The 20184-nt window shown below is 46.8% G+C and overlaps 4 protein-coding genes and 1 long non-coding RNA gene across 9 annotated transcripts; 4 read left to right on the top strand and 1 right to left on the bottom strand.

Moving 5' to 3' along the window:
• The first annotated feature begins 279 nt into the window (after positions 1–279).
• Positions 280–2560, top strand: LOC119128205 (ceramide-1-phosphate transfer protein-like). Its single transcript, XM_037260448.1, has 6 exons — positions 280–453; positions 534–595; positions 665–831; positions 894–999; positions 1344–1540; positions 1648–2560. Exons 1-6 carry the CDS (start codon positions 363–365, stop codon positions 1874–1876), a joined length of 852 nt encoding a protein of 283 aa, XP_037116343.1. The 5' UTR covers positions 280–362; the 3' UTR covers positions 1877–2560.
• A 401-nt stretch (positions 2561–2961) lies between these two features.
• Positions 2962–8028, bottom strand: trim2b (tripartite motif containing 2b). The gene is made up of 13 exons (XM_037260294.1): positions 7923–8028; positions 6431–6601; positions 6214–6359; positions 5957–6137; positions 5608–5867; positions 5338–5476; positions 5097–5267; positions 4726–5025; positions 4459–4626; positions 4152–4320; positions 4013–4083; positions 3780–3920; positions 2962–3682 (listed from the first exon to the last, which is right to left on the bottom strand). Exons 2-13 carry the CDS (start codon positions 6527–6529, stop codon positions 3530–3532), a joined length of 1998 nt encoding a protein of 665 aa, XP_037116189.1. The 5' UTR covers positions 6530–6601; positions 7923–8028; the 3' UTR covers positions 2962–3529.
• Positions 8029–8230: 202 nt separating this feature from the next.
• Positions 8231–14561, top strand: LOC119128267. 5 transcript variants are annotated; one of them, XR_005098948.1, is made up of 23 exons: positions 8231–8269; positions 8645–8679; positions 8882–8928; positions 9121–9166; positions 9383–9428; positions 9626–9675; positions 10367–10416; positions 10615–10664; positions 10856–10905; positions 11103–11152; positions 11349–11398; positions 11597–11646; positions 11845–12135; positions 12333–12382; positions 12581–12630; positions 12829–12878; positions 13077–13126; positions 13325–13374; positions 13573–13622; positions 13814–13863; positions 14064–14113; positions 14316–14365; positions 14436–14556. It is a non-coding gene; the product is annotated as an uncharacterized LOC119128267 (long non-coding RNA). The 5 variants fall into 5 exon arrangements; XR_005098950.1 differs by lacking the exon at positions 14316–14365 and having other exon boundaries at positions 8232–8269; positions 14436–14561; XR_005098951.1 differs by lacking the exons at positions 14064–14113; positions 14316–14365 and having other exon boundaries at positions 8232–8269.
• A 155-nt stretch (positions 14562–14716) lies between these two features.
• On the top strand, positions 14717–16861 carry rnf175 (ring finger protein 175). The gene is made up of 9 exons (XM_037260385.1): positions 14717–14923; positions 15104–15141; positions 15247–15388; positions 15454–15608; positions 15728–15835; positions 15898–16018; positions 16102–16235; positions 16312–16413; positions 16487–16861. Exons 1-9 carry the CDS (start codon positions 14732–14734, stop codon positions 16605–16607), a joined length of 1113 nt encoding a protein of 370 aa, XP_037116280.1. The 5' UTR covers positions 14717–14731; the 3' UTR covers positions 16608–16861.
• Positions 16862–16985: 124 nt separating this feature from the next.
• On the top strand, positions 16986–20034 carry fgb (fibrinogen beta chain). The gene is made up of 13 exons (XM_037260343.1): positions 16986–17137; positions 17210–17242; positions 17343–17446; positions 17508–17610; positions 17857–17925; positions 18111–18225; positions 18302–18408; positions 18647–18761; positions 18822–18941; positions 19007–19129; positions 19202–19296; positions 19363–19553; positions 19754–20034. The coding sequence occupies exons 1-13, from the start codon at positions 17048–17050 to the stop codon at positions 19980–19982; spliced, it is 1494 nt and encodes a 497-aa protein (XP_037116238.1). The 5' UTR covers positions 16986–17047; the 3' UTR covers positions 19983–20034.
• The last annotated feature ends 150 nt before the right edge of the window (positions 20035–20184 follow it).

Genomic DNA, 20184 nt, shown 5'->3' with positions numbered 1-20184 from the left:
TATTTTTCTACCGTATTTTCGTATTAATCTTGTGTTCTACTATTCTGTTTTCACTGTTTTTGTGGTTTTCCCATTGTTAAATGTAAAGCGATCAGTTACTGCTCCAGCTTTTTGTGAAATGCGCGATACAAATAAAGTTGTATGGTATTGGATTGTATGTGCTACATTTGAGTACTTGTTTCCTGATTACTTTTTACAACTTATCATTTCTGTGAGTCTATGTGGAAAAGATAAACACCAGAGAGCGAAGGTCAAGTTTAAAGTTCATCCAGTGACAAGTGCTCGTCTGTCACGGAGTGTCCAATATGATCAATGTGTGTGTTTGTATGTGTGTTTTGAAGGTTTTCGTGTGAGCGGTCGTCATGGTCACGCTCGCACGGACGGCGCTACTTTGTTGCCTGCTGTTGTCGGCCATCTTGGCGGTGGTTGTCTTCCTCAGCTCTGAGTGGCTCCGTAAGTCACTTCACGTTCTTACCGTGGCTCGTCGACCCACCCACTCTTCTCGCTTTTAATGCTCACCGCACACTCCCCAGCTCAAGGTGGCGTTGGAGACTGTGGCCCAGGACACTTCGCATGCTTGGCATATAGTAAAACGGTAAAAATAAACCTATGTTAGGCTGTGTTTGGAATTTGTTTTCCCTGGTGTAAAGTCCTTTTCTCTCAGCCTCAGCCTCCTTTGGTGGAGCCCGACGAGGCCCTGCCCACAATCAAGGAGTGTCCCGGCCAATTGTTTCAGGCGTCACATCTGCTGCGCTTTTTGACATCTAGCGTCTCGGTTGCCGACGACGTCCTCCTGGAACCGTACCTGCGAAGCTGGGACCACCTGATTATGTACGTTCCAATCACACACAATGGCAGGATCGGAGACTGACCGCACTCTGTTATGTCAACAGCTTCATGGAGTCTCTCGGACCGGTGGTCTCATTCTTCTCTCAGAAGGTCAACGAGAAGATGGACCTGATTCGACAGCTGGCTCGCACACATGGGCTGAAGGGAGGGGTGAGAGGGGCTGAGGACATGCGACCTCAAGCGGCTACATGACCAAATGCGCAGTGTGTGTGATTCTGCAACAAATTCTCATTAGTTGCCTAGCGTCTACATAGCATTAGGAACTTAACCCGTTTGCTGCTTAAACGGGTTGCGGATGGTAGAACTGAACCCATTTGACACCTGACGGGTTGCAGAGAGGAATATCAAGGGCTGTCTAAATGGGTTGTTAGCGGCCTTAACCGGTTTGTTGTCAAAACGGGCCATACACAATTGCTGCCTAAACGGGATGCTGATTATCACTGTAGTTTAGACGTACGGTGGACCTAAAAGGGCTGCCTGTGCTCTCGGTGCAGGCATACCGTTCAGTAAGCTCTATGGTGGAGGCGGAGCTACAAGCGGGCTTGGTGAACCTTTCCCGCCGAACCGATTCGGGCTGCAGGACGCTGCTGCGTTTGCATCGCTCGCTACTGTGGCTCACCATGACGCTGGACGGCCTGACGCACGTGCCCGACCGGCACGGACACCTAAAGACGCCAGGCGAGCTCGGCAGGTATGCACAAGTGCTAGCTGATGATGTCATCACCTGTTTCCACCTTCATTATGGTCAATGCTTGGATTGATTTGGGTGTGAGTACTTTTGCCACCTCTGCCCCGCAGGGACGCCTACCAGGTAGCGCTAGCACCCCACCACTCGTGGATGCTCCGGCAGGCCGCAGAGCTGGTCTTCCTCGCCCTCCCGGACCGGGAGTACTTTCTGAAGCTGGTATGCGCCCAGAATCAACGTGAGGCGGAGCCCGTCCTCCGCGTCATTATCCGCGCTCTCCAGAAGGTCCACGCTGCGACCCAGCGCATTCTGGAGCAGCACGCCATGCTGGACCTGCCCTGAAGGTGGCCTTCCCGTATTACGAAAAGGACTAAATGCTGCCCGGCATGGATGAAGAAAGTCATTTATTGGTTATTGAATGGACATGCAGGAAACATTCACAACTGATTAACAATCAATAGCACACAAACATCCCTCATTGGTCGTCATTTAACTGTTAGCGCTGATAGCATAACTAGCTGGTTTGTTAACTTTTTCCCCATCAATCTTTGGTCGACTAGGCTGGTTCTTTATGGAAATATGATGCAACCAATTTACAGAAATCCCCTGAATATTCACCATTAGGAAATTTACCTCTGACAGATTTAGACTCTTTATCATCTTTGTATCTTGACAGATTCACATTGGCTGGTGTTATTTGCGATTTTTCCTCTACTGAGATCAAATAATCTTGAATATATTTATTTTTAAAGGTAATATTGTACGATGAGTATTTTCATTTTTTTTTTATAGTTTGTGGTAAGCTATATTTAAGGTTTAAACTATTAATATAAGCAACCATAAATATTTGTGTTGGGCATCCATTAGGCTGCTCGCTATTCCTGAATAGCAGGGGATTAATGCATTATGTGTACCACAAAAACTAATCAATCAAATTTGACGCCACGTGTAATGTCGAAACTAGTTGCGGTAGCATTATTACGTTCTTTAAGCATGCTGATATATATTTTTTCTTTAAAAAAAAAAGTGTTAGCCACGCTGTTAACATGCTAATAACATTAGCCGAATTGGCCCACATGCTAATAAAATCATAATGTCAGCTTTGTTAGTGCCACCAAACGTAGAACATTAGCCGCGGTTGGGGAACATGCTAATAAACTATGCTAATGACAATCTTGGTGGGGAAATAGTTAAAAACAAGCATAAGCACTGAGCTAGTGGTGTGTGCTGGCTTGTTAGCGTCACATTTTGACTATTGACTACTGAATATCAAAGAAAATTTGAGACTCACAAAGAGTTATGGGTGCTGGGCTTTCGGTTGCAATTTTAGGGTGAACTTAAAATGCACTATAAGCTTTTCAAAGATGGAAAGAAAATATACACCATCGGTGGTGGTGCATTTTAGGTTCCTCCTGAAACGTCAGACAAAAAGGTCAAAACCCGCAACTTTTTGTGAGTCGAACCTATTGAGAGGTGAACATAACGCTTTGGCACTTAAGAATTTCAATGCACACAATGGAACACAATCAAAAGTAAGAATGCCATGAAATGAATTCATGAATTTGCTAATCAAGTTTGCTGTCATTCGCCGACTCCGCCCACTCAGTCTTTCTCGCCGCTGGTGAGCACGCACACGGATTCATTCCTTCGGTCACGCAAAAGTGTCAAATTTGAACGGGTCACTTTAAAGGGATGATTGGTCACCGTGTTGTCCCGGTAAGGGAGGGGGCCTGCACTGCGAGTCACAACACTGCTGACTGCTAGCTTTGCCTGTTAGCCATCCATGCTAAGGAAGTTAGCACTTAACTGCCTCCTGGAGGCCGGGAGGTGGAATACATACCCAAATTGAACGATCACAAAATGACATCGAATCGATCAGAGGACATCACTCACGTCCGCCATCTTGGCTGTCCATCCAAGGATGTTAAACGAATATTGACCTCAACGGAATGAAAATGGCAGCCGCCGCCTGCTGGATCTTCCTCTGTCTTGCCATCATTGTAGATAGCGGTAAACTTTGAAGCAGTGGTTTCCTGAGTCAGCCACCACCACGTGTCCATCCTGGGTCAGGGCCAATCCCTGCGGCCCATACAGGGGGTCGGCCGACGTGTTGATGTAGGACAGGAAAGAACCGCTACCGTCAAACACCTTCATGGTTTGAACAGGAAAACAATAAGGATGTTTTAGTTTTATTGCAGAGGACTCGGGAAGTTTTTTGTTTGTGGGGGGCACAAACACAGCGGACCTGTATTCTACTGTTGCCCCAGTCAGCCACAATGATATTCCCGTTGGTGTCCACAGCCACGCCGGTGGGGGCGTTGAACTGTCCGTTGCCTTCGCCGTTGGAGCCGAACTTGAGGAGCAGTTCTCCTTCGGGCGTGAATACCTGGCAGGCACAGACACAAGTCTTGAATCTGAAAACAATGTCTATGACATAACAAAGAAGTCTTGAATCTTTGATTGGGCGAACTTTGCTACCTTGACGGAGTGGTTGTGGAAGTCGGTCACGATGATCTCATTGTTCTTGTTGACGGCGGCGAAGTGCGGACCTCGGAGTCGCAAGCACACAAAGGTGAAGCCGTCGAGTCGGTCAAGTGATCCGTCCGACGCGCCTTACCTGCAAACTGTTTGGCGCCATTCCCGCGGCTCCCGAATTTGGTGACGAGCTTTCCGCTCAGCTGGAAGATGAAGACCGTGCACGCTTTGTTGTCCACCACAATCACGTGACCCTCATTGTCCACCGACACACCTTTGGGTCCCATCAGCCTGCCCGAGCCCAGCTTGGCCTGTCCACCCGTGTGAGCGTGACAACCTTAGCGTTAGCAAGCCCAACGCGATTTGAGCATTTATTCCATATCCTTGTTATCATCCAGCTTCAGGTCCATCGCAATTTAGAATTTACAATGAATGTGATTGACACCCACCTTGAACTTGCCATCGCTGGAGAAGATGCTGACCCACTTGTTGTCATAGTCGGCGATGATGATGTCACCACTGGCGTGCACCGCCACACCCGTGGGTCGCTGCAGTTGCCCCGGCGACCGTCCGCGGACCCCAAATCGACTCTTGAACTCTCCCTGGCTGGAGAACACCTGAAACACCAGAAACAATTATTCAAACAAAACAATTTTGAAAACAGATCTACTCAAAGTGCATTTTTTCCCTTCAATATGGTGATCGCAATGTGTCACCTGCACACACTGGTTGTTGCTGTCAGCGATCAAGATGTTCCCGCTGGCAGCTGCGGCGACCCCTTGAAGGTTGGTAAACTCCCCTTTGTTCCGTCCCTTGGTTCCGATCCGAAAGATGAGGTCGTCCTCGATGGGGTTCTGGGTTTTGCGGCGTGGTGTTCCCAGGGCGCTGCTGGCCCTCTTGGAGCCTTTCTTCTTCTGGCCGGGGGACTTTCCACGTCTCTTGGCGCCCTCTGAGGAACCTGTGGACGGCGTGGCGTTGGCCGCAGAGTTGGACGGCGTGGTGGTGGAGGGCGACACCTGGCGGTCAAAACTGGTGTTATGAGCATCGCTTTAAACTACGCACACACTCTACTGTGTTTTTGGCCCACCTGTGACATGCCAACGTTCAGCTTGAAGGGACTTCCCTTAATGTGTTGGTCGTACAGACGCAGCGCCAGTGAAAAGTCGCCCTCTTTGGGAAGCACGTAAACAAATTCGTACGTTCCGTTCTTGTGGTCCACGATCTCGCCGTCCACGATGCTGCCGTCCGGCGTGAACACCTGTGTGAAAAAAAAAAAAAAAGTTTAGAAAGCCTAAGCCACATTTTGCTTCGGCGGCCATATTCACGACCTCAGCTGACAAGATGGCATTGCCGCTCTTGCAAGCCCCTCCGGATTTGTCTCTGGTTACTATGGTGACGGAGGAAGGGAGTCCCACGATGCACTGTTCCAGTCCGGTGCCCATAGCCTCGCTCTGGCTCGCCACAGCACTGAGAAAGAGGATAACGTGGATTAAAGTCAAACCGCCTTGAGGCTTAGCCTCACTCTGCCTGTTCAACGCATTCCCAAAAACCTTTTCAGTTAAGTTTCCTCTGGAATCTCTAAATTAGAAGCCTCCTACCTGGTGGTCACAATGGTGCCCAGATTGTGGATCCATTTGCGCAGTCCGTCCGTCTCCAGGACCAGGTCCAGCTGGTCGTTCTCCTCCGGTTGGCACGACACGCCTCGTCTGGCCAGCTCCTCCAGCTTCTCCTTGAGGTCCAGCTCCACTTCCAAGTCGCTCGCACACGCCTCCGTCGCCAAGACTTCCTCTGCGCGGGTGCAAGCAGACGACACGGTGGCCTCTCCCTGCAGGAGGCTCTCAAGCTGAGACTGGAGCACCTGGGGTCACCACATACGACAAATAACTCGTGGACTCAGAACCACTTCACTTCATGGTTACACAAAATATTGTGTTTCACTTCAATCACCTTGTGCTTGAGGCCAAAGGTGACTTCCAGCTCCATGAGAAGAACGCTCTTCCTCACGTCAAGCTGCTTGTGAAGATCCTCGAAGCTAGACTGGATGTCCTCCTCGATGGCCGTTCTCTGATTGGTCAACTGCTGGACCATCTCTCCCACCACCGCGGCAGCGGTGGAAATCTGCGGTAGTCTGGAGAGCAGTAGCAGTCCCAAATTTGGCGACTTGAACCCAAGTGACCAATACTCAAGTCACCATCTCCTTTCACCTGTCGTGAGCCGCCCTCATCCCTGCCTCCAAGGTGCATCGGTGCTGCTCCAAGGCCTCGCTTAAAGGCACCCTGGGGTGCTCGCTGTGCTCAGGCACGCACTCGCCACACAGCGCACGTGTGCACGCCCGGCAGTACTCGGACACCTGCGGATGACGCGACGTCAAGGATGGCGACGGAGCGGCCACGTATCATGTGGTTGCCCGGCAAAGCTCACCTTGCCACCGTGCTGCGGGCAAGTGTCTTTAGTGGGCGGAGCCTCAAGCACGGTGCACTCCTCACTGCTGCTGTCTGGAGAGTGTTGATGCCCCGCCATCAGCTTGGGCGGCGAGACGGTCGAGGGACGTCTCTGCTGCGATGCTCTCCGCACCGCCCTCAGTCCATGAGGCTGTCAGAGCCGACCCAAGTCATAAGCGAACCGAGCCCGCAAACACACAAACGACGTTCACTCGGCATCTTACGGAATAGAAAGAGAAGATGTTTATGACGGAGACGCCCCCCCCCACACACCCGCGAGAACAGTTAAGTAGGTCACACTCATGTCTTTAGTGAGGGTGATGCTGTGGTTGCCATGGAGACCAAAAGCGGAGCTTTTGATCCTAAAATGTTACATTTACGCATACAGTACGTCTCATACACGTGCATTTGCATTGGCAGCTTGACATACAAATCCCATTTGTTCCGTGACCTCACTCATAAGTCAAAACACAAAATCTTTTTTGCTCATTTGAATTCATGGGAATGACATTAAACCCTTCCAAGGGGGAGAATAATGCACTCCTGCAGACACAAATTAAAGAGTTTCACAATAACTCTAACTGGCCCAGTAAGAGAAAATTATTTTAGTTGATCTCCGCAGAGGATAAAGAATAGCTGGTTGGAAGTCTTGTTATATGGTCAGTCTACTCATGTCACCTCACTATTTGTGTTTAAATATCAATTCATTAAAAGATCACAGCGACAACTATGACAGATTGTTTAGCTCATTTTGCACTTTTTGTTAGCATTTAGCTAATGAACTCTCCAGAGGCAAAGCTATTGTTTCACATACAGTACACAACATGTAATTCTCTTCAACAGCCTGAAGCGTCTTTTTTTTAAAGGTAACAATACAATGCTCTTATCTCAATTTTTTATATGTAACGATACAATGCTCTTATCTCAATTTTTTACTCTCGAGTCAAAGCAAACAAATCGTCTGAACGAGGGCTCTTATCTCGAAAAACTATCCACACTGTTATCTCAAAGCACTGTTGTTTAGTCAACTGCGAGTTTATCGGGTTTATGGATCATGATTCGTGTTATATTTACTGTTTTAAACTGTTGATAGAGGTAATTATAAAAAATCGGCAGGGCTTGGTCTTTGCTCATTTGAATTAATGGAAACTCCCTGGGCGTTCACTGTATGGTATCATCATCCGTTCTGTATTTTTGCAAAGTGACATTCAATATAGTTTGCATTTAACGATCTTACAGTCATTATACGATTATTCCTATCATGACATATGTCACTTCGGTGGCATAGCCGCTGTCACTATTAGCACCCGGGATGCTAACTTCAGGCTCACACGCAGGCCGGATGTCGCACAGGGACAAGCTACAGATGCTCCTGTCTCCTCCCTCCATCATCATCCCTCCATCTTCACTCCTTCACCCACCATTTCATCACCGCGTAGTGTCATGCAAAAGGCGGGCGGGGAGATACTCACCAGGTTCCAGTGCGACGGACGCACGGCCGAACAGCATGTGTGCGTTTTCCAGCCTCAAGCCATCCTTTTCTGCCTCTGTCTGCGTGTGTGTGTGAGGAGGGGGGCTGTCACCATCATCATCATCATCATGGCAACACCAGCAGCAGCAGCAGAAACAGACGGAGGCGGGGGTGGGGATAAGGCGTCCAATCGGCGTCATTGTAACGTCCGCCAATCACGAAAAGGTTTAGAGGAGGGATCCGTCGTTTCCCCTCCAGCCGCCAGGTGGCGATGATGTACAAGAGGCTATATATACGAAGAATCGGAGTCGGCACAGCCCATTTGGATCCTGCTTGCTAAGGCGTTAGGTAAGCTCAAAGATAGTGGTAACTAAAATGCAATGTCCATCTTTGATCACCTAATACTTTGCTCTCTTTTATAAGAAAAGCACAGTATATCTTATTGTGCAAGTAGTTTGCATGTGGGATTACTGTACTACACGGATGGTTGACGATGGTCTTTGCGCCTCGTTCTGAGAGACCACCGTTGCTTAATTTGTCAATAGCATACCGAATGCTTAGTTACACACTTTTCAACCGCCTCTTTTTATTTTTGAAAGTAGTTTAACTACTAGTTAATATCAAACAATATTAAACAATATTCGCTTGATATGTCAACACGTGGGCTAATGCTAACACGTGGTCAAGTGCCCGTTTCAAATTTGTGATTCATTGTGATTGCAGAACTTGGCAGTCATCTCATTAGGAAACTACAACAGGTTTGAAACTTTGTTCTATACTTCATTGATTTCTTCATCCACTCGCTGTGATGATGACTTTTCCCCTAACATTCGTAGTTTCCACCAGAGGTCACACGACCAAAGACGGCTAATTCCTTGGATGTCTGAGCGAACTTTATGATCCTGCTTCTTGTCGCAATTGATTACATTGAAAACTGACTGTCTCTATTTTTTGTTCCAGGTGAAAGTCCGGTGCCTGGCCATTTTGTAAGCAAGCAAGCCAGTATGGTATGTAAATAAAAGCTACCTTAACTTTTTTCCTTTCGCTGTGATGACGACTTGACCCCAACATTCGTAGTTTCCACCAGAGGTCACACGACCAAAGACGGCTAAATCCTTGGATGTCTGAGCGAACTTTGTAATCCTGTTCTTGTTGTAATTGATTACATTGAAATTGACGGTCTCCATTTTCTGTTGCAGGTGAAAGTCCGGTGTTGGCCATTTTGTGAGCAAGCAAGCCAGTTGGGTATGTTTTAAAAAAAAAAAAAAAAAAAAAAAGCTACTTAAACTTTTTTCCTTTCGCTGTGATGACAACTTGACCCCAACATTTGCAGTTTCCACCGGAGGTCACACGACCAAAGACGGCCAAACACTTTCTTGGATGTCTGAGCGAACTTTATAATCCTGCTTCTTGTCGTAATTGATTACATTGAAAACTGACGGTCTCTATTTTCTGTTCCAGGTGAAAGTCCGGTGTTCGCCATTTTGTTAGCAAGCAAGCCAGTAAGGTATGTTAAAAAAAAAAAAAAGCTACTTTAGATTGTCATTTCGCTGTGATGACGACTTGACCCCAACATTCGCAGTTTCCACCGGAGGTCACACGACCAAAGACGGCTAAATCCTTGGATGTCTGAGCGAACTTTGTAATCCTGTTCTTGTTGTAATTGATTACATTGAAATTGATGGTCTCCATTTTCTGTTGCAGGTGAAAGTCCGGTGTTGGCCATTTTGTAAGCAAACAAGCAAGCCAGTTAGGTATGTAAAAAAAAAAAAAAAGCTACTTTACCTTTCTCTCGCTGTGATGACGACTTGACCCCAACATTCGCAGTTTCCACCGGAGGTCACACGACCAAAGACGGCTAATTCCTTGGATGTCTGAGCGAACTTTATCATCCTGTTCTTGTTGTAATTGATTACATTGAAATTGATGGTCTCCATTTTCTGTTGCAGGTGAAAGTCTGGTGTTGGCCATTTTGTAAGCAAACAAGCAAGCCAGTTAGGTATGTAAAAAAAAAATAAAAGTTACTTTACCTTTCTCTCTCTCTCTTGCTGTGATGACGACTTGACCCCAACATTCGCAGTTTCCACCGGAGGTCACACGACCAAAGACGGCTAATTCCTTGGATGTCTGAGCGAACTTTATCATCCTGTTCTTGTTGTAATTGATTACATTGAAAACTGACAGTCTCCATTTTCTGTTGCAGGTGAAAGTCCGGTGTTGGCCATTTTGTAAGCAAACAAGCAAACCAGTCAGGTATGTAAAAAAAATAAAAGCTACTTTACCTATCTCTCGCTGTGATGACAACTTGACCCCAACATTCGCAGTTTCCACCGGAGGTCACACGACCAAAGATGGTTGTTCCTTGGATGTCTGAGCGAACTTTATCATCCTGTTCTTGTTGTAATTGATTATATTGAAATTGATGGTCTCCATTTTCTGTTGCAGGTGAAAGTCCGGTGTTGGCCATTTTGTAAGCAAACAAGCAAGCCAGTTAGGTATGTAAAAAAAATAAAAGTTACTTTACCTTTCTCTCTCTCGCTGTGATGACGACTTGACCCCAACATTCGCAGTTTCCACCGGAGGTCACACGACCAAAGACGGCTAAATCCTTGGATGTCTGAGCGAACTTTATCATCCTGTTCTTGTTGTAATTGATTACATTGAAAACTGACGGTCTCCATTTTCTGTTGCAGGTGAAAGTCCGGTGTTGGCCATTTTGTAAGCAAACAAGCAAACCAGTCAGGTATGTAAAAAAATAAAAGCTACTTTACCTATCTCTCGCTGTGATGACAACTTGACCCCAACATTCGCAGTTTCCACCGGAGGTCACACGACCAAAGATGGTTGTTCCTTGGATGTCTGAGCGAACTTTATCATCCTGTTCTTGTTGTAATTGATTATATTGAAATTGATGGTCTCCATTTTCTGTTGCAGGTGAAAGTCCGGTGTTGGCCATTTTGTAAGCAAACAAGCAAGCCAGTTAGGTATGTAAAAAAAATAAAAGTTACTTTACCTTTCTCTCTCTCGCTGTGATGACGACTTGACCCCAACATTCGCAGTTTCCACCGGAGGTCACACGACCAAAGACGGCTAAATCCTTGGATGTCTGAGCGAACTTTGTAATCCTGTTCTTGTTGTAATTGATTACATTGAAATTGATGGTCTCCATTTTCTGTTGCAGGTGAAAGTCCGGTGTTGGCCATTTTGTAAGCAAACAAGCAAGCCAGTTAGGTATGTAAAAAAATAAAAGTTACTTTACCTTTCTCTCTCTCGCTGTGATGACGACTTGACCCCAACATTCGCAGTTTCCACCGGAGGTCACACGACCAAAGACGGCTAAATCCTTGGATGTCTGAGCGAACTTTGTAATCCTGTTCTTGTTGTAATTGATTACATTGAAATTGATGGGCTCCATTTTCTGTTGCAGGTGAAAGTCCGGTGTTGGCCATTTTGTAAGCAAACAAGCAAGCCAGTTAGGTATGTAAAAAAAATAAAAGTTACTTTACCTTTCTCTCTCTCGCTGTGATGACGACTTGACCCCAACATTCGCAGTTTCCACCGGAGGTCACACGACCAAAGACGGCTAAATCCTTGGATGTCTGAGCGAACTTTATCATCCTGTTCTTGTTGTAATTGATTACATTGAAAACTGACGGTCTCCATTTTCTGTTGCAGGTGAAAGTCCGGTGTTGGCCATTTTGTAAGCAAACAGGCAAGCCAGTTAGGTATGTAAAAAAAATAAAAGTTACTTTACCTTTCTCTCTCTCGCTGTGATGACGACTTGACCCCAACATTCGCAGTTTCCACCGGAGGTCACACGACCAAAGACGGCTAAATCCTTGGATGTCTGAGCGAACTTTATCATCCTGTTCTTGTTGTAATTGATTACATTGAAAACTGACAGTCTCCATTTTCTGTTGCAGGTGAAAGTCCGGTGTTGGCCATTTTGTAAGCAAACAAGCAAACCAGTCAGGTATGTAAAAAAATAAAAGCTACTTTACCTATCTCTCGCTGTGATGACAACTTGACCCCAACATTCGCAGTTTCCACCGGAGGTCACACGACCAAAGATGGTTGTTCCTTGGATGTCTGAGCGAACTTTATCATCCTGTTCTTGTTGTAATTGATTATATTGAAATTGATGGTCTCCATTTTCTGTTGCAGGTGAAAGTCCGGTGTTGGCCATTTTGTAAGCAAACAAGCAAGCCAGTTAGGTATGTAAAAAAAATAAAAGTTACTTTACCTTTCTCTCTCTCGCTGTGATGACGACTTGACCCCAACATTCGCAGTTTCCACCGGAGGTCACACGACCAAAGACGGCTAAATCCTTGGATGTCTGAGCGAACTTTGTAATCCTGTTCTTGTTGTAATTGATTACATTGAAATTGATGGTCTCCATTTTCTGTTGCAGGTGAAAGTCCGGTGTTGGCCATTTTGTAAGCAAACAAGCAAGCCAGTTAGGTATGTAAAAAAAAATAAAAGTTACTTTACCTTTCTCTCTCTCGCTGTGATGACGACTTGACCCCAACATTCGCAGTTTCCACCGGAGGTCACACGACCAAAGACGGCTAAATCCTTGGATGTCTGAGCGAACTTTGTAATCCTGTTCTTGTTGTAATTGATTACATTGAAATTGATGGGCTCCATTTTCTGTTGCAGGTGAAAGTCCGGTGTTGGCCATTTTGTAAGCAAACAAGCAAGCCAGTTAGGTATGTAAAAAAAATAAAAGTTACTTTACCTTTCTCTCTCTCGCTGTGATGACGACTTGACCCCAACATTCGCAGTTTCCACCGGAGGTCACACGGCCAAAGACGGCTAAATCCTTGGATGTCTGAGCGAACTTTATCATCCTGTTCTTGTTGTAATTGATTACATTGAAAACTGACGGTCTCCATTTTCTGTTGCAGGTGAAAGTCCGGTGTTGGCCATTTTGTAAGCAAACAAGCAAGCCAGTTAGGTATGTAAAAAAAATAAAAGTTACTTTACCTTTCTCTCTCTCGCTGTGATGACGACTTGACCCCAACATTCGCAGTTTCCACCGGAGGTCACACGACCAAAGACGGCTAAATCCTTGGATGTCTGAGCGAACTTTATCATCCTGTTCTTGTTGTAATTGATTACATTGAAAACTGACAGTCTCCATTTTCTGTTGCAGGTGAAAGTCCGGTGTTGGCCATTTTGTAAGCAAACAAGCAAGCCAGTTAGGTATGTAAAAAAAATAAAAGTTACTTTACCTTTCTCTCTCTCGCTGTGATGACGACTTGACCCCAACATTCGCAGTTTCCACCGGAGGTCACACGACCAAAGACGGCTAAATCCTTGGATGTCTGAGCGAACTTTATCATCCTGTTCTTGTTGTAATTGATTACATTGAAAACTGACGGTCTCCATTTTCTGTTGCAGGTGAAAGTCCGGTGTTGGCCATTTTGTAAGCAAACAGGCAAGCCAGTTAGGTATGTAAAAAAAATAAAAGTTACTTTACCTTTCTCTCTCTCGCTGTGATGACGACTTGACCCCAACATTCGCAGTTTCCACCGGAGGTCACACGACCAAAGACGGCTAAATCCTTGGATGTCTGAGCGAACTTTATCATCCTGTTCTTGTTGTAATTGATTACATTGAAAACTGACAGTCTCCATTTTCTGTTGCAGGTGAAAGTCCGGTGTTGGCCATTTTGTAAGCAAACAAGCAAACCAGTCAGGTATGTAAAAAAATAAAAGCTACTTTACCTATCTCTCGCTGTGATGACAACTTGACCCCAACATTCGCAGTTTCCACCGGAGGTCACACGACCAAAGATGGTTGTTCCTTGGATGTCTGAGCGAACTTTATCATCCTGTTCTTGTTGTAATTGATTATATTGAAATTGATGGTCTCCATTTTCTGTTGCAGGTGAAAGTCCGGTGTTGGCCATTTTGTAAGCAAACAAGCAAGCCAGTTAGGTATGTAAAAAAAAATAAGTTACTTTACCTTTCTCTCTCTCTCTTGCTGTGATGACGACTTGACCCCAACATTCGCAGTTTCCACCGGAGGTCACACGACCAAAGACGGCTAATTCCTTGGATGTCTGAGCGAACTTTATCATCCTGTTCTTGTTTTAATTGATTACATTGAAATTGATGGTCTCCATTTTCTGTTGCAGGTGAAAGTCCGGTGTTGGCCATTTTGTAAGCAAACAAGCAAGCCAGTTAGGTATGTAAAAAAAAAAGTTACTTTACCTTTCTCTCTCTCTCTCTTGCTGTGATGACGACTTGACCCCAACATTCGCAGTTTCCACCGGAGGTCACACGACCAAAGACGGCTAATTCCTTGGATGTCTGAGCGAACTTTATCATCCTGTTCTTGTTGTAATTGTTTTACATTGAAAACTGACAGTCTCCATTTTCTGTTGCAGGTGAAAGTCCGGTGTTGGCCATTTTGTAAGCAAACAAGCAAACCAGTCAGGTATGTAAAAATATAAAAGCTACTTTACCTATCTCTCGCTGTGATGACAGCTTGACCCCAACATTCGCAGTTTCCACCGGAGGTCACACGACCAAAGATGGTTGTTCCTTGGATGTCTGAGCGAATAGCTGGATTGTCACATATCTGTCGTGGTCATGGGGCAGAATGCTGATGCTTGTCTTGTCCTCTTTCCACAGGTTGACTTCAAGTCTGCGCATCTGGAAGATACGTTTTTTTTTTTTTTTTAATATATAATATATATGACTGTTTGACCAGAATAAAAACACTTGCAATACCTGCTGTGTGGATGATTTGTTTTCATAACTCCCTTGCACATAAATTGACTTTAAATTGGGTGAAAATAGCATGTTAATTTTTTTTATAACAAGCAAAATAAAGACTTCACGATGCGTTTTGACCCTCTCGTTGTGCCGTACAGTCGGGGGTTATGTTACCCAGCTGAGCCCTTTAAGCTGGCAGCTCCCGTTAGCCCGTTCGGCTAACCTGCCGGCACCGGGGCACTCGCATTCCGCCAGGATGGCGGATGTACAACCTCAGGTAGGGCAGACAACGATAAGCTTAGTTTTTGAGAACTCGTCCTCGTGGCTAACATCCGTGTCCGGGGGGGAACGTGCTGCTACTTTGACGTGGCACATAGCTCCAGAAGGAAGTCCGTGTATGTTGTCTAAAAATGAGTTATTTCTCCCACACATACCCAATCTCCACTAATGTTTCTAGGATGACCTACTAAAAATGACTCACCGAGAAAACTGGCGGTGAGTGGAGCGATTGGACATTCACACTTAATGATCAACACGAAGCTATTAAAAAAAAAAAAGATTCCTAAATTGAGGATTCATTTTTTGCAACCGTGTCTGCAGGATGCAACACGAGCGTCTGCACGCCAAACACCAAGGTCACGAGGCCATGCACGCCGAGATGGTTATGATCTTGGTGGCCACTCTGGTGGTCGCCCAGATCGTGCTGGTCCAGTGGAAGCAACGCCACCACCGCTCCTACAACGTAAGCGTGTAGGTGCGTGTGTTTGTGTGTGATGCTTCAGAAAGTCTCACATTTGTTGTCCTCAGCTGGTCACGCTGGTCCAAATGTGGGTAGTTCCTCTTTACTTCACTCTCAAATTCTACTGGTGGAGGTTCCTGTCCATGTGGGGCGTCTTCTCCGTTATCACCAGCTATGTCATCTTCAGAGCCACGCGCAAACCGCTGGCCTGCAGGACGCCAAGGTGGGCGGCAGTCCAACGTTGCTGTGGGAAAGAGGAAAAAAAAAAGCATATCAAAAAAATTATCCATGCATAATATCTTTATATAGCGTCAAGCTCCTTCCTTAATTCTCTCTCTTCAGGATGGTGTACAAGTGGTTCTTGTTGATCTACAAACTGAGCTATGCCGTCGGGCTGTTGGGCTACATGGCCATCATGTTCACCATGTTTGGCTTCAACGTCTTCTTCAGGTGAGTCTGCGCGGGGTACGCGATGACGTGATGCACTTCACGATGTGTTTATCAATGTGCAGGATCAAGACGGAGGACTCCATGGATGTGGGCGTGGTCATGTTATTCTACGGGCTTTATTACGGCGTGCTGGGCCGAGACTTTGCTGAGATCTGCTCCGACTTTATGGCGTCTACCATCGGGGTAACAGAAATAGAAAGTTAGTATCACTTGATCATTAACAGTTGCTAATAAAACATTTTTGGGGGGGGGGGGGGGGTGCATAGTACTACAGCGGCGGCGGCATTCCGAGCCGAAGTTTAAGCGAGCACATCTGCGCCGTGTGCGCTCAGAAGATCCTGGTGGACCTGGACGAGGAGGGCGTCATCGAAGATACGTACCAGCTGTCCTGCGGTCACATGTATCCTCACCACCTCCAAAGCATCTCCAGAATAGCAGCTTCCTGTTGCATCTTAACTGGCCACCTGGACTTCTAGATTCCACGAATTCTGCATCCGTGGTTGGTGCATTGTGGGGAAGAAGCAGACGTGTCCTTACTGCAACGAGAAAGTGGACTTGAAGACAATGATGAACAACCCGTATCCTTCTAAGTGTGTGTGTGTGTGTGTGCACGTTCGTGTGTGTCAATCCTTAACATGGTTCCGCACCCAGCTGGGAAAAGACACATGTTCTGTACGGACAGTTGCTGGACTGGCTCCGGTACCTGGTTGCCTGGCAACCCATCATCATCGGCATCGTCCACGGGATCAACTTCTCTTTGGGACTGGAATAGTATCCCTGAGGAGGACGCCTCCCGAAAACAAGAGTCTTGAAGCAACGTCCCCATTTTATGGACTAAATATCAGGATGCTTTTTTTTTTTTTTTTTTTGCTTCCTGAACACTAGCGTCCTTTTGCTTGACGTGTTTTTGGACAATGTCTGTCTCACTTTACGTCTCTTTTGGAGGTTGTAATGTTTTGTGTGTCACTGAGGTGTTGTTTTTTTACAAAAACAAAAATCCAATCAAATAAACTCAACTTCAACATGCTGATGACCCTTTGGACTCAAACATCCGGCAGGTTCCTGACACTGACTAAGTTTCCCGTCAGTCCCTGGTCATGTTTGCCGTGCGATGACCTGGACGCTCAGAGAACCACCAATAGGAGCAAGGGGTGGAGCGCGCCAGCATAAAAAGCGTCTTTGAGGGCCGCGGGACACAAGAGCAAAGCCAAGATGAAGACCACATGCGTGTTGCTGCTGCTGCTCCTTTGCGTGAGTGGCGTCGCCCCACAGGACGACCTGGAGTACGACGAATACGACTCGGTGAGCCCGGCAATCCGCTTCAATGTGGCCTCCGTTCAAATGAGCCGCTGACACTTTGTGCTTTGCATTCAGGACACAAAGAAGCCTTTGAAGACCAACGCCACGGTACGACTACATCGCGCTCTTCATTTAGTCAGATGGCCATTTTGTGGTCATTGTCGGACTCTTCACTGTCCACGTCCACTAAGCGTCGTCGTTTTCACAGGACCCAGGTGGACCCGACGCCCGCGGCCACCGCCCACTCACCCACGGCCGGGACTCCTACAACCCCAACCGCTATTCGCCACCCCCGATTAGTGGTGGGAGCAGGTCAGTGTTTTGCACACGCATGTATGCACGTATGAGCCATGATAACATGTTATCTGCCCAGGTATCGAGGACGCCCCACCACCACGTCCAGAGGATCCAAAGTGGAAGAGGAGAAGAAGGTGCACCCCGAGTCAGGCGGCTGCTCGTATGGCGGCGGAGAATTGGTACGTTACATTTTTCTACCACAAAAATCGCATTTTCAAAAACGTCAGCAATTTTTTTTCCTGAAAATGTAGTTTTAATAATTTTATTATTAATAAATAAATCTTTTTTTCTTTTTTTTCTTTCTAAAATAATTTCAGAGACACCGTGTCATCACTGATTAAATATTTTTCGACACGGTTCAGCCTTAGCTTTGAGAGTAAAACTATTGCTACGATTCATTTCTACGCTTCTACCGTCCTCGCCAGGGTGTTTTGTGTCCGACTGGCTGCGAGCTGAAAGTTGCGCTGCTCAAGCAGGAGAAGAGCGTCTCGACGGTAAGTCTACGCCACAGTTTCCAAGGAATTTATATTACATATCATGGTGGACTAAACTAAAATGTCAAAAAACAAAATCTTGCCGCAGCACACTGGTTTGGAATTACTGCTCCATGGCTAACTTTATAGTGAGCGGAGCCCCTAAACAGCCCCTTGGCCAATCAGACGCTTCCTATTTGTTCCAGAGCATCAAGGCGCTGACACCTCTGGTGGACGACCTGTCGCGCTCGTCCAATGTCGTCTACAACTTCGCCACCGAGATGTCCTCCTCGCTCACCGAGCGCCAGCGAATCATCGGAGGTGACGCCACTCGCCCGCGAAGCGTTCTTACCTCCCGCGCTCCTCACGTCCAATCATGCGCTTCCTGTCCCCACAGACAACGGGCGGGTGGTCAATCAGTTCACGAGTCAGGTCGAGGAACAGCACGCCTTCATCAAGGAGACGGTCGACTCCATCTTCCCCTCCACCATTCGAATCCTGCAAGTGGGTGGCACACCACATGCTTTGATTGCAATTAGCACTTTTGCTGCCGTATTTAGCAACTTTTCAGACTACCTTAGCAACTCCTTAGCAACAAAGAACGTTCTGGCCACGCAATGACGTTTTTTTTCGTGACAAATATAGCTACATTCCATCTTGATTAATTGGCAAAACTGACTGAATTAGTCATCGTCAGTGACAGACTTCACCACCAGGGGGCGTTGTTGTCATACCCTTGCAGGGCGTGGTGGATAAGCTCCGTGAGAAGATCGAGAAGCTGGAGAAGGTCATCCAAACGCAGAGGGAGCAGTGCAAGGAGCCGTGCCAGACCAAATGCCCCATCCCCGTGGTGACTGGTGAGAAAAAAAATGGCAGAGGACGAAAACAGATGCTCAAACGACTTTCTGAAATTCCAGGAAAGGAGTGTGAGGACATCTTCCGCCGTGGCGGGAAAGAGTCGCAGATGTACCTGATCCAACCGGACCCCTTCGTTGCCCCATACAGAGTCTTCTGTGATCAAAGCTCCCAGAACGGAGGTTAGTAGGGGGGCTGGTTGGCTGGCTCGCAAGGAGCATTGTCTCACATAAACGTTGTCCACCAGGATGGCTCCTCATCCAGAACCGACTGGACGGCAGCGTGGACTTTGGCCGACGCTGGGACGAGTACCGCCGTGGTTTTGGGAACATCGCGATGGACGTGGGCAAGGGTCACTGCGAGACTCCAGGTCAGTCTTGTTTTTTTTATGTTGCCTAGAAAGGCAGCAGAACAACAAATCTCGCTTCCAATCATGGGACAGGTGAATACTGGCTGGGCAACGAACGCATCAGTCAGCTGACCAAGATGGGTCCGACGGAGCTTCTCATCGAGATGGAGGACTGGACGGGCGCTAAGGTGAGCTTGGCGTCTCAACAAACACAAATGTACTTACCAGTCACCGTTGTGTCATTTTGCGTTCAGGTCTCCGGCCTTTATCGCCAGTTCACAATGCAGTCCGAGTCGTCTAACTACATGCTGGCAGTGAGCGAATACTCGGGCAACGCTGGGAACTGTCTCCTGGACGGCGCTCTGGAGCTGTTTGGGGAAAACCGCACGATGACCATACACCATGGCGCAAAGTTCAGCACTTACGACAGAGACAACGACAACTGGTGGGTGTGGCCATTTACGGCCCATGTAACCATCACTCAGATCAGTTTGTGCTAGTGTGTTTTTAGACGAGTATGCTCGCTGCTACATTTCAGGGTTCATGATTGTGTATGAGCTAGCTGCATGGTGGATATTGACCATTTTAAGTGTTCAGGCCTGAATGCCATTAATAATGACCTCACACTTTTCCACTTGACCCCAGGAACCCCGGCGACCCCTCAAAGCAGTGTGCCAGAGAGGACGGCGGCGGCTGGTGGTACAACCGCTGCCATTCAGCCAATCCCAACGGCCGATACTATATTGGCGGAGCCTACACCAAGCAGATGGCCAAACACGGCACAGACGACGGCATCGTGTGGATGAACTGGAAGGGAAGCTGGTACTCGCTCAAAGCCATCAGCATGAAGATACGACCCGTCTTCGCCTCTTGATAAACAACAACAATAATAGAGACTTTGTTAATAAATGTCACACTTACTTGAAGAACTTGTGTCCATTTCATCTTTGTCAAAATACAGTCAACGTGTTTACCAGCTCATTCATAATTCATTCAACAACATTAGCACAGTACACATATACCACTGCTAAATAAGGATGCTGTACTGTATTGGGATTTTGGCAGTGTCGAATGGT

Source organism: Syngnathus acus, chromosome 10 (assembly GCF_901709675.1).
Source record: "Syngnathus acus chromosome 10, fSynAcu1.2, whole genome shotgun sequence".
Lineage (NCBI taxonomy): Eukaryota > Metazoa > Chordata > Actinopteri > Syngnathiformes > Syngnathidae > Syngnathus > Syngnathus acus.
Note: the sequence above shows the minus strand (reverse complement) of the source record. Positions and strands in the feature narration are given on the sequence as shown.

Coding starts and splice junctions, on each gene's coding strand:
- LOC119128205 (XM_037260448.1), top strand. CDS start 363: ATGGTCACGCTCGCACGGACGGCGCTACTTTGTTGCCTGCTGTTGTCG. Junction 832..893: donor AGCTGGGACCACCTGATTAT/GTACGTTCCAAT, acceptor TTATGTCAACAG/CTTCATGGAGTCTCTCGGAC. Junction 1,000..1,343: donor CACATGGGCTGAAGGGAGGG/GTGAGAGGGGCT, acceptor CTCTCGGTGCAG/GCATACCGTTCAGTAAGCTC.
- trim2b (XM_037260294.1), bottom strand. CDS start 6,529: ATGGCGGGGCATCAACACTCTCCAGACAGCAGCAGTGAGGAGTGCACC. Junction 5,868..5,956: donor CCTTTGGCCTCAAGCACAAG/GTGATTGAAGTG, acceptor TGGTGACCCCAG/GTGCTCCAGTCTCAGCTTGA. Junction 3,921..4,012: donor TCCACAACCACTCCGTCAAG/GTAGCAAAGTTC, acceptor TGTGCCTGCCAG/GTATTCACGCCCGAAGGAGA.
- rnf175 (XM_037260385.1), top strand. CDS start 14,732: ATGTTAATTTTTTTTATAACAAGCAAAATAAAGACTTCACGATGCGTT. Junction 15,389..15,453: donor GCCACCACCGCTCCTACAAC/GTAAGCGTGTAG, acceptor TGTTGTCCTCAG/CTGGTCACGCTGGTCCAAAT. Junction 16,019..16,101: donor TTATGGCGTCTACCATCGGG/GTAACAGAAATA, acceptor GGGGGTGCATAG/TACTACAGCGGCGGCGGCAT.
- fgb (XM_037260343.1), top strand. CDS start 17,048: ATGAAGACCACATGCGTGTTGCTGCTGCTGCTCCTTTGCGTGAGTGGC. Junction 17,138..17,209: donor AGTACGACGAATACGACTCG/GTGAGCCCGGCA, acceptor CTTTGCATTCAG/GACACAAAGAAGCCTTTGAA. Junction 18,409..18,646: donor CCACCATTCGAATCCTGCAA/GTGGGTGGCACA, acceptor ATACCCTTGCAG/GGCGTGGTGGATAAGCTCCG.